The sequence below is a fragment of the Sphaeramia orbicularis genome, chromosome 7 (assembly GCF_902148855.1).
Source record: "Sphaeramia orbicularis chromosome 7, fSphaOr1.1, whole genome shotgun sequence".
Classification (NCBI taxonomy): Eukaryota; Metazoa; Chordata; class Actinopteri; order Kurtiformes; family Apogonidae; genus Sphaeramia; species Sphaeramia orbicularis.
The window spans coordinates 46,022,855-46,035,524 of record NC_043963.1 but is presented as its reverse complement, the minus strand read 5'-3'; the positions used below and the strand labels follow the sequence as shown (position 1 = coordinate 46,035,524).

Genomic DNA, 12,670 nt, shown 5'->3' with positions numbered 1-12,670 from the left:
CAGTCTTTATGGACACTCCAACTATTTTTGAAATCTCCTTTGGTGTGACGAGTGCATTCAGCAAATCACACACTCTTTGACGTTTGCGTTCCTGATTACTCATTTGGGCAAAAGTTTCTGAAAAGGTATGGATAATAGTGTTAGGTATGATTATGACATCAATATATGTTTGGTTTCAAAACAATTGACGTAGTGCCTGCTGAGAAAAAACGACTAAATGTTCATTGTAAATTTTGCTTCCCCACTCTGTAGAAGAACTTTACTTCATTTTAAATATAGACCAACACATGTTGACTAATAGTCTTCATCAGGGTCATCAGGAAATACAATATATTATCATCTGTATTTAAATTAAATGTAGAACACGAATATAAAAGATATGTAAAGATGTTTCTTAATGTTGTTTTTATAAGTAACTTCCTTTTGCTCTTTCTTAAATAGTTTCTACACAAATAAATGCAGATGACAGCCCTGTTTTTGTGGCCTTTTGTCATCCTAATATGGCATAGGTTCAGTCTCTGTAAATATGGTACTTTTGTCCAGGACTCACCTGTTCATGTGCCCCACACATTTTTGCAGTTACTCTATTGGTTGTTCAGTATGTGGATGGACGTCTTATGCATAAGACGTCTGCACAGTACTGTACATTATAAATGTACACTTTTAGCAATGTTGTTTTTACTATATTCTAATGAATATAATTTCTATTTCTCTCTATTTGTCTCTTTATTAAAACTCAAGAAAATAGCAAAGAATATTGGGCACAATATTTAAAACTCGCAAAAACATAAACTACATGTCTTCTATAGGAAACAATCAGTATGTAGCATGATCTCTGTTCCCATGACAAAAAAAAGAAACCTGGTCTCCAGACCAGACAACTTGTATTGGTGTCACATCTGTGGGCCCTTCACAGACATTTAGGTGATTCCATGATACCGTCGCAGATTTTGAGTTAAGGGTCTGTGGTCATTACAGGGAATTCAGTGAGATCAGGTTGACAATAAGTTACCTAGACAATAAGAGACACTGGAAGATCAGTTCAGTAACTCCAGTTGTATTTATACAAGATACAACTATATTCCAGGTGTATCTTGTATCTTGTTACAGAGACTAAGAAAAGCCTATGTACATAATTCTACATCATTATACTTATGGTAAAACAACAAACCTCCTTGTGGTCTAATACTTCTGCACAATATGTATAATGTTATTAACCATGTTTTATTTAGGACATGGTTGGTTTACTGAATAAAGTAAGTAACAAAAATAAATAAATAATAATAATAATAATAATAATAATAATAATAATACATAAATAATGAATATTGGATATGGATCTCTCCTTCACTGTGGTTCTCCCCGAGGTTTCTCTTTTCCCACTGGGTTTTTGGAGTGTTTTCTTACCGAGAACGAGGGTCTAAGGACAGGGGATGGCTGGGACATCAATCCATTTCCTTTATCTGCTGTTTATTTGACTTGTTTGTTTTCATATCCAACTAATTCTGTAAAGCCCTGTGAGGCAACCTTGTTGTGCTCTACAAATATAACTGACTGGAACTGAACTGAAAATTGAATAATAAGATGTGAACGAGCCAAGAGTTTACTCAACGATAGCAAATGACATAATTTAACTTGATAAATTCTGTGCTGAAAATAATGACTGAAATTAAGGAGAAGTTCCAACAAAACAACAGTGATGAAGGAATGCAGCACAAACACAACACAAATGGAAAATTAAAAAATATATATTTAATGTAAAAACATGTAGACTGTGTCTTAATAGATAATTTTCATATTAAGCCTCTTTGGAGTCTTTGTTTCTGTTACTATATATATATATATATTATTAAAAACTAACAGTAAAACATAATGTATAAGATTAAGTCACATATGTTTTGTCACTGCAAATTACACACATCTTTAATACAGTATAGTATATAATAGAGTATATATTTTACATGCTGTACAAACTATCTAGAAGCCAAATATGACAGAGCCCCAGTCAGTGCCCGGGGTTACTCCTGGTACATGAACTGGACATGCTGACTTGTTCTTTCTCTTCTGCTTGCTGCTGCCCAGCTCCATGTCCCTTCTTTAGCCAGTCCTTGTCCACATATGCTCTCACCTCTCCCACCGTACTCCTCTTTCCCGCATCCAGAGCCAGGAGCTTACTAAACATCTCCATGGCGTCAGGGGTGAACCTTTTCCACAAAGGTGGGACGTCCTCCTCGGCGTCAGGCCTGTCCTCTGCACCGCACCAGTCGGCAAACTCCTGGTAAAAGTCATCCGAATCCATGCAGCGCTCCCAGGGGAAGTACCCCGTCAGAATGCAGAAGATGACCACCCCGAAGGCCCAGGTGTCCAGGCTGGGCTCCACGCTCAGCGGGGGGGCGCTCACTTCCTTCTCGCCCTCCAGCAGGGCCACGGTGCAGAGTTCAGGGGCCATGTAGGGCAGGGTTCCTGTGATGAAGCGGATTAAAGTGCCCCTCTTCTGAGCCAGACCGAAGTCTGCCAGCTTGACCTGACAGCAGTGGTTGTCCAGAAGGAGGATGTTCTCCGGTTTGACGTCTCTGTGGACCAGGCTGTGGCTGTGGATGAACTCCAAGGCACTGGCAATTTGGAGAACGCAACGTTTAACAGACGACTCTGGGATGCCCACCTGGAAGACAAGTAAAAAAAAAAACAAAAAACCTCTCCTCTTCACATTAGGTTTGCTTTGACTATTACTATCGTATATTGTTGTTATGACGACTATTACTGATATCACCTCATTATAACCTTTATCCTGTGATTATTAAACTATGCAGACAGACAGACAGACAGACAGACAGATAGACAGACAGACAGATAGATAGATACACACACATATACTGTATATTTGCGTGTGTGTATATAAAATTTGTATGTCACTCAATTTTTAAATGAACTATACATATAATATAATTTTACACATTAACTGGTATTTTTGTTTTAATTAAATTAATGTTTACTACAAGTGTGTAATTAAATATTTTGAATGATACATATATACTATATTATAATCATTGTAGTTATTAACCCTTTCATGCATACTGGTCACTACAGTGGACAGCTATTCTATGGCTGTTCTCTTGTATATTCATGGATTTTTTTTTATTTTTCAAACATATCTTTATTAAAGTTTTAAGACACTACATATCTTTTCTGACATGAATTGGTAACATTATGTAGATCTCTCTTGAGCATAAACCCCCAGAATCACAACCCCTCCGCACAGTTTTCACACAATTTATCAGTAAATACATGTTTCTGTGCATTAAAAATTAAACGTGTGGTGTCCAGCTGAGTGGACATTTTTGCAACTTCATGAAAAATAGGTTCATAAGAATGTTTTTTTCATTACAGGCATTACATGCATTTTTTTTTCATTACAATTTTTTTAATGTATTTTTTATTTTTATTTTTAAAATTATTTTTATTATTATTATTATTATCATTATTATTATTATTATTATTTTTTTTTTTATTTATTTTTTTTTTTTTCAGGAGAAAATGTTCAATTGCATTGTTTTTTTCATGCCTAAAGAGGAATAAAAACACTCAGGAAAAAAATTTGATTAAGGTTCTCATAATTCGTGCATGAAAGGGTTAAACATGGTAACGCAATACCTCTACTATATCCTGTTGTTTCTAAATTCAAATTATTTTAAATGCAGTGGAATTCACCTTATTAAAGCCAACGCTTTGCTTTAGTTCCAAAAGTGGTGACATTAGTGAGGCTAAATTGTGTTCATTTTATTAATGTATGATAATATTTAAAAATTACAGTTTTAAGTGATTTGAAGCATTCATCGTGTTAATTTTGCTGCGGCTTCTAGGGGGCGAAACCCCCTCCCTTTTTTGTGGATCCGCCACTGGATTGATAAGACTCAACTCAATGTTGAACTTGCTTCAAATCAACCAAAACTAAGTGTTTACTGTAAAAACTGATGAGACAGAAGCTCATGGAACCGCTGACCTAAGGCTGGCTTTACTCTTTTAATTAAGTCGTATTTCCTTCTCACCTTTGGCTGAATGACAGCAAACAAGTCCCTGCCGATGACAAGCTCCTGGGCAAAGCAGTAGTGCTCGTTAGACTGGAAGGCGATGCCGAAGAGGCCCACGATGCAGGGGTGGCAGGACAAGTGTAAGGAGATACAGTATTCTCTGAGGAAGCCCTGCAGCTTAGTGGAGGCTTTGGGCATCACTTTCAAGGCCATGGGCGTCCCTGCAAAGCACCCACACTTCTGTTTGGAAACCATCGCCACAGCTCATACACATACTTACGTGTTTTTATACAGAAATAACAAATTAAAATACTAACACACAGCATCGGACCACTCGGATAACGTTGCACTGAAAAAAGGTTAGTGCCCCCAGAGTGTAGGTCGGCCTTCTAGGACGGTCCTTTTGCATCAGATATCCATAATGTTGTTTCCATTAGCCTCGATTTAGTCTTAGTAGTACCGTTAGTGTCTTATGTTTGTAGTAATATTTTGTTTGTACTTATTTTACCCATTACTTATAATCCAGTGATCCCATTAAACCCATTGTTCAGTTTATTTATTTTATTTATTTAGCCTTTATTTACCCATGCAAGCAATTAAGAACAGATTCTTATTTACAAAAAGGGGGGGGGGAGTAAAAACAAGGTTAAACAATTACTGAAACAATTAATAAATAAGTACGTTACAACAATAACAGTGAAACAGCTGATTCAATTCAATTAAATTTTATATATCCCTTCTGGGCATTTGTTTCAACAAATCACTGTATTACTTCTTATTTTGGCCAATTCCTTTTCTCTATAATCACATTTTTCTAACACTTCCACTTTTTTATTTATTATTATTATTATTATTATTATTATTATTATTATTATTAATAATAATAATAATCTTTTTTTTTTGTATTAGTATTTGCAATATATTGATGTCTTTTGAGGGCTTATTTATATATTTGCTGCAATATTTTGTGTGTTTCATGACCAGCTGAGTTTAATATGTGTGGCTGTATCTTCATTCTAGTTTCATGCCGTTGCTAGTGCTGCCTTCATGTGCTATCGGGAAGATAATCCTTTCCACTTGAATTTGAAATTGTGAGTGCGTTGTGTTCAAGTGCTTTTGTTGTTGTAGAGAAATGAAAAATGACTCACATATAATTTATTGTGAACCCTTTCTCAGGTAAAACAGTTTTGGACATGTTAATTCAGTGATTTTCAACCTTGGGGTTGGGACCCCATGTGGGGTCGCCTGGAATTCAAATGGGGTCGCCTGAAATTTCTAGTAATTGATGAAAAAAATTAAAACTTACTAATAAAAATTTACATTATATAGTCTAAATGTTGTCTAAAATTAACGTTTATTTGCAACATAGTATTACAAACTATTACATGAGCAAAAACAAATTAATTTTAGCAAATAAAATGTCTCAGTTTTAAATGTCTGGGGTCGCCAGAAATTTCTGATAATTTATTTTTAAAAAATTTAAAAAATTTAAATTTACTGATAAAAATTTATATTATGGAGTCTAATTGTTGTCTAAAATTAATGTTTATTTGCAACATAGTATGGCAAACTATTACATGATCAAAAACAAATTAATTTTAGCCAAAAAAAAAAGTCTCTGTTTTGAATGTCTGGGGTCGACAGAAATTTGTGATGTTAAAATGGGGTCATGAGCCAAAAAAGGTTGGAAACCACTGTGTTAATTCATCTGCTACAGCCTTTTTTTTTCTTTTTTTTGCAAATTGTGTGTATTATAAATATCTAAATTTGTCAGCTAACAGCAGCAGAACATTAATAAAAGCAGTGTTTATCATATGTGATGAATTCCTCATTATTCTCCACTATGCTGAAAGGTAAAAGGTTATTTTCATTTTGTTATTTTCAGCTTGTTTATCCAAATTTTGTCCCAGTTTTCTGGAAAATATGACGTGAGAGGGCATTCATGCGCAGTTTTCAAGTCGGTAACTAGAATTTACCATAATTCCCATACCACATGAAGGCAGCATAAGATTCTTTGAAGTAAAAACATGTCAGATTATTTGTGATTTAAAGGATTTTTGTGCCACATACTTATCTTGGCCATAATTCAATATCACAGACTTTTACTGATGTAACATATTCAGTGTTGGAGCTTTGTCCTGCTGTTTTGACACAGCTCTGTCCTCAGTGTGAAGCCAGTTGTTCTCCATACCTGTCCTTAGTTTTTCATTCTTTTCAGTGTATATTTGATATACTTTTAATATGTAATACTTATTAGTGCTCTTCTGGGTAACCCCATTATGTAATATGATGATGATTTGTCTGTCATGTCTTATCATGTTTCAGATGCAAATACATGTTAAAAATAAAGTAAATGAACTGAAGTGAACCGTGTATATTTATTAAGTGTAGTAGTGGAACTTGGTATGACCTCCACAGGCTGCCTTATGACAGCTCATACCCTTATCCACATCCAGCCAGTACAACGGGGCTGATGGGATCTTCCAAAAGGGTCATATTTATTCTTTTTCCTCAGTGTATTCAGTTTATAGAAGCCCTCCCTTGTATGGGCTTAGTTTATCATCAGTGTCTCTTGCATATATACAGTACGACTTTTATATTTATTTAATTTTACCCTTTCAAACAGTATAGCTAATTTGCACATATTTCAATTGCACATTTTATATTTGATATTTTTCTATTACATGTCTGTATCTTATTGTGAGACCACCTGCAATTTAGTTGCACAACTAGTGTAATGACATTCTATTCTATTCTATTCTATTCTATTCTATTCTATTCTATTCTATTCTATTCTATTCTATTCTATTCTATTCTATTCTATTCCAACAAACCAAACAAAGTGAAGCAGCATTCAGTTCTTCTGCTTCCTCCTTTAAATCAGACCTGAAAACCTTATTGTTTACTGCAGCTTTCCCTTAAACTCTTAAATAATATCTTTTAAATGAACTTTAAAATAACATTTTATTGCTGATGATTTTAACCCTTTCATGCATAGTGATCACTACAGTGGACAGTTATTCTACAGCTGTTCTTTTGTATATTCATGGGTTTTGCTGTTTTAGTTTCATATCAGCCACCACAGTGGACACTTATGCACCATCTCATTCAGTGCAATTCATACTGTTACTGTAATTTTGCTGTTCTTGATAAACCTGGTCTGCACTAGTATGTTTTAAGTCAACTGCTAATTGTTATTAGACTGTAATTAACGGTTTTGTTACTCAAAACAGGTTTTTTTTGTGTGCATATTATCTCCATGAATTTAGTAATAACTAGTATTAGAGTATGTCAAAATGTGAGAAAACATCAGATTAGCTGCATGAAAAATGTTTTTGTTTCATAGTTTTTCTTCTTCCAAGTGTAGATGAATGATTTTAGAATTTTGAATTTGTATTCTGTAAATGCTCGAAATAAACAAAAAATAATGAATGAATGAACAGTTATCACACAGTATATGACTTTCTGATGATGGGTTTTGAATACATGTTTCTTTGCTTCAAAAATTGAATGCATGATGTCCAGCTGGACCTGTTTGTAACTCCATGAAAAACAGGTTCATTAAAAAAAAAAAAAAAAGAAATAAAAAATCAACTGCATTTTTTTTTTTTTACCCCTAAAGAGGAATAAAAACACTTAGGGGAAAAAAAAAAAAAAAACTCGACTGAGGTTATCATAATTCATGCATGAAAGGGTTAATGTCTATTTTAATTCTAATGTTTTTATATTTTAACTTTCTCTCATCTTAAATGTATTTTTATGTCTCTCCTGTGATGCTTTTATGTTTTATGTAAAGCACTTTGAATTGTCCTGTACATTAAATGTGCTATACAAATAAACATGCCTTCTATTCTATTCTATTCTATTCTATTCTATTCTATTCTATTCTATTCTATTCTATTCTGTTCTATTCTATTCTATTCTATTCTATTCTATTCTATTCTATTCTATTCTATTCACATACAATAAATCTGCACAGTACAAGTGTCTGAAAGATAACCATAGAACTTAGTAGATCAGAAAAAAATGTAATAAAATACAGAATTAAAATAAAAAATGACTGTAACTTTAGTTGCAGGTAATGTTTATATAGAATTTGCTGATGAACCCAAAGGTCACATTAAATGTAAAGTATAAATAGGTACAGTTTTAACATCTGGCCTAATAAAAGGGTTAAAAACAGCGCTCTCATACCCCTGAACCGATGCGTGACCAGCAGCACTTTGCCATATTTCCCGCGGCCGATCTCCTTGATGATGTTGAATCGCTCCTGGATCTCCAGGTGACTCAGGCTCTGAGCCGTCAGCTCCATCAGCTCATCGATCAGGCTTCCATCAGCGAGACCCAGCTCAATCATCTCTGACGAACACAGTCAGGACAAAGGAACCACACTTCATCAACATCTTAACATTAACATTAAGGTAAATACTTTGTCTTAATGCAAACTAATTACTCCCAAAGCATCCAAATTCTACAACAATTGTCTTGATTTACCCATAAAGACCCAGTGCTACTTTTGTGGCAATTGCAAAACATTTTTTTCTCTATATTTAACTTTTCTTAAGTGATTTATCACCATATATTATAATATTACCCTCTGTGTTTTGCATTTTTCAGTGTAAATCATGTATTTTCCTATATTTAATTTACTGATTATGAAAATGTTCATAAAAGCTCAGATTAAAGTTGAGGGTTATTATATTAAAAAGGGAAAAAACTGCAAAAAAAACTGACTTTTTCAGCAAAGATATCAATAACTCAGTGTCACCCCAATGTCTCCATCCACTGTCATTGATCCAACTCCATGGGTTTTACTGGTGAATCAATTTTGTAGAAGATGACGGTGTTTCCACATTCACTACGGAGCCTCTGAACGTCCAAATGGATCATATCTGATGACCGTGAAAAGATGACAAACTGTATTTTACACCAATTATTTACATGTATTGATAGGATAACTGGATCAACAGGTATTAAACAGTTTAGATCAGTAGATGTTTTTTTTGGTCATCAGTGGATGTTTGGGTCTTTATGGGTTAAATAAAATCACGCACTAACAGATTGTATATCATCTGTTACTTTCCATTTCTAGGAACAGGAAACTTATCATGTTTCAAATGCAAGTGTGTCAATACATATTAAAAGTAAATATTTTACATTTTATAACTGTCAACTAACCAGCCTGAAAGCCACATGTATTTTTATTAAATTTTATTTTAAATATTTTTTTTACTGCATTTGGAAATGGCAACAAAAAGTGTACTTTTCTAAGAGTTCTCAATCCTACGAAAGAAAACTGCACTGGATACAAGCCTAGCTGACCTGGTTGTACTTACTGTGGGCTTTCAGGTCTTATTTTTAGTTAGTTTAGTTTATTTAAGAAATAATTAGAAGATTTATTCACGAGAAAGCAAACCTAGTATTACATTCATCGTGTACCATTAATAAAAATTGTTTCAATTGGCATACGAGTTACAGTCAAAACAGTTAATTCTGCTACTATAAAATGATAGATTACTAGTATTGTTAAACATCTCCATTTACTAGGAAAAAAGACCTACGCAATATGACTTCAGAAAGAACTGGGTGAAGAACTTTGGGAAAAATGGCATGTTTACATAACCTGTGAGACAAACTTGAAAACCCATAAATGTAAAAACTGTGTTGTTTGTCTAAGCAATGTGATCTTTGTAATCCCTTGACATCATGACCTGCTTGTTTTGTTTTTAGTTTATGAATCTGTAAAAAAAAAAAAAAAAAAAAAAAAATTCATAAATAAAAAGTTAAAAAAAAAAAAAAAGATTGATTACTGAATTTAATACAGAACAATCACTCTTTCATTCCACCTCTGTTGCCATGTAATGCATCATTTGATTTTCATGATAAATCAAGACCCAAAACTGAATGAACTCCATTCTAACTATAATATACAGCAGTCGGAGTATGTAGTCAGACTGTTGGATGTAGTAACATAAGCTATAATTACATATTGACCACATTCAAGTCTTACCTTTTTCAGTTTATTCCAATTCAGGCTCTGGAAAAAAAAAAAAAAAAACCCAACACACAGATGGACTCACACCACTGTTCTCATGTCTGGCCAGTTGCAGTGAATCCTTACGCTTCGGCAGAATCTGTGTCCTGTCCGTCCTGTCTCCTCGCTGCTGCTGCATGGATCAGCGTTCAGAATGAACCTGGACACTCAGACCTCCGTACGCAGCTCAGCCCTCAGCTGCAGGATGAGGACAGAGCCCACGATGACAGCTGATTACAAACTGCCTCTGCAAAGGGCACTTTGCATGCACACACACATACACACTCACATACAACACACTACAATCAGCTACACACTTGCAATGTGAGCTCACGTAAATGTAGATAAGCAGTAAACACACACATGTGGTGTGGAGGTTTAAAGTGTCCCTCTAACCCTCATCCTCCATAACTCTACTCAATGATGCATCCATGTTAGATTAATAACACTGGGTTACAAAAAAATGTTTTTTGCAAGTTGTCTAGGTTTTTTCAACTGAATTAGGACCATTTTGCACCGTTAAGTCCAAAAATGACATCTGTTTTTCTCAATCAGGTCAGGTTTTTTTGCTAATTTGATTTTGAAAAATTTGATCTTCTCACAAAATTGATTACAATTTTGTGACTTTATCAGTTGATTTTTTATATAGTTCTCACCAAAAATAGGTTTTAAGAGAAAAAAATCATTTTCTAACAGGATTCCTGTTAGGTACAATGGTGTATTCACCGCAGATGTAGCAGAATACATCAGGCTTATTTTTGCAAGATCTTCTAGTCGAAGCCATTTCATTCACCTGTAATATTAAAAAAAACATTAATCATAAATTGGCAAAAGTAAAATCTTCAGAACTCGTTTATTGCAAGAAATATGAAAGAATTTTGTATCATGTGATGTGAAAATGCCCATAAATGTAAGCAAAAATGTTAAAAAGCCAATATGTAGCATAGTTCAGAAAGTTGACCTGATTGAGCAAAATTAATGTGATTTTTGGATTCAGCACACCAAAATTATCCTAAATCAGCTCAAAAAACTTAAATAATAAATTTGTTGTTGACCAGTGTAATCACTGTATTTACACACAGGGTGTAGAATCACCACGAAACACTAAAAGTTGAATTTTCTGTGCAGATACTTCTGAGAGACAGGATTTATAAACACATGTGACTTTTATGCAAGACTAAATATAAAATAACACAATAACACACCTCATGTTATTTGTGTGAACAGCATTAGAATTATTTATTCATATCACACCAAATCGGATATCAAAAATGTCAACATGAAACCCAACATTTGGTCCATTTGCTTATTTCCAGTTTTTAATTTGTGTGTACAATCGAAAGAATGAAAAACAATAATAATTTTTCAAGGCACCGAAAGCACTTTACATTATTGATCCGTTATTCATTCATTCTCACATTCTCACTCTGGTGGTGGTAAACTACGTAAGTATGGCTGTCAATTGGCCCACTAGGAAAGAGCGGGATTCAAGCCGCTAACCTTATGGTTATTGGATGACCCATTCTACCTCCTGAGCCATGGCCGCCCACAAACAACTTTTTCATTTTCCAGTTGTGGGTTCTCAATTGAATATGAAAAGAACAAATGATACACGGATTATGGGTGATACTGGGAATTTTGGTATTGATCCAATACCAAGTAAATACAGGACTAGTATCGCCAATACCGATACTTTTTCCTTGAAATGTCTTTATCATTGAATAATTTTGTGATTTTGATTTTAGTTACAGGGTGGGGAAGCAAAATTTACAATATTTTGAGGCAGGGATTTAAAGACAGTGTATGACCAATTAGTTTATTGAAAGTCATGAGAATTTATTTGCCACAAGAAAATTGACATAATAGAAAATGTTTTTATTCTATGTGTCCTCCTTCTTTCTCAATAACTGCCTTCACACGCTTCCTGAAACTTGCGCAAGTGTTCCTCAAATATTGAGGTGACAACTTCTCCCATTCTTCTTTAATAGTGTCTTCCAGACTTTCTCATAATAGTTTTGCTCATAGTCATTCTCTTCTTTCCATTATAAACAGTCTTTATGGACACTCCAACTATTTTTGAAATCTCCTTTGGTGTGACGAGTGCATTCAGCAAATCACACACTCTTTGACGTTTGCTTTCCTGATTACTCATATGGGCAAAGGTTTCTGAAAAGGTATGAATAATAGTGTTAGGTATGATTATGACATCAATATATGTTTGGTTTCAAAACAATTGACGTAGTGCCTGCTGAGAAAAAACAACTAAATGTTCATTGTAAATTTTGCTTCCCCACCCTGTAGTTGATTATGAATGATTATGATAAAACCCAGGAGAAACATTTTAGGCAAATCAACATGTTTTTTTTAATTAACCAATTACAATATGAAACAATTTAACAGTATATAAAATAATAAAATAATTCCCTTTTTAATTTGTGGTGTTACCACAGTGGCAAATGACTTTATTGCACACGTCACATGTGATAGATTCTCTGTCAGCTGCAGTGAATAAGCTCCACACAAAGCTTCTCTTTCTTTCTGCCATCATGGACTGCTCTCAGTCAGTGCTCTGACTCATGCGGGGGGGCAGCAGAGAGAGAGAGAGAAA

General features: G+C 34.2%; 1 protein-coding gene across 2 annotated transcripts; it reads right to left on the bottom strand.

Annotated features, from left to right (window-relative positions):
• Positions 1–1,740: 1,740 nt before the first annotated feature.
• Positions 1,741–10,200, bottom strand: LOC115422823 (serine/threonine-protein kinase SBK1). Of its 2 annotated transcripts, XM_030139385.1 has the most exons (4): positions 10,039–10,200; positions 8,223–8,387; positions 4,047–4,249; positions 1,741–2,662 (listed from the first exon to the last, which is right to left on the bottom strand). In XM_030139385.1, the coding sequence occupies exons 2-4, from the start codon at positions 8,383–8,385 to the stop codon at positions 2,006–2,008; spliced, it is 1,023 nt and encodes a 340-aa protein (XP_029995245.1). In that variant the 5' UTR covers positions 8,386–8,387; positions 10,039–10,200; the 3' UTR covers positions 1,741–2,005. The 2 variants fall into 2 exon arrangements, with proteins under 2 accessions (XP_029995245.1, XP_029995246.1); XM_030139386.1 differs by lacking the exon at positions 10,039–10,200 and having other exon boundaries at positions 8,223–8,393.
• Positions 10,201–12,670: the final 2,470 nt, after the last annotated feature.

Excerpts from the sequence above, each read along its gene's own strand:
- LOC115422823 (XM_030139385.1), bottom strand. The coding sequence starts at position 8,385 with ATGATTGAGCTGGGTCTCGCTGATGGAAGCCTGATCGATGAGCTGATG. Across the intron at positions 4,250-8,222 it reads GGTCACGCATCGGTTCAGGG|GGACGCCCATGGCCTTGAAA; the intron begins GTATGAGAGCGC and ends GGTGCTTTGCAG. Across the intron at positions 2,663-4,046 it reads TTGCTGTCATTCAGCCAAAG|GTGGGCATCCCAGAGTCGTC; the intron begins GTGAGAAGGAAA and ends CTTGTCTTCCAG.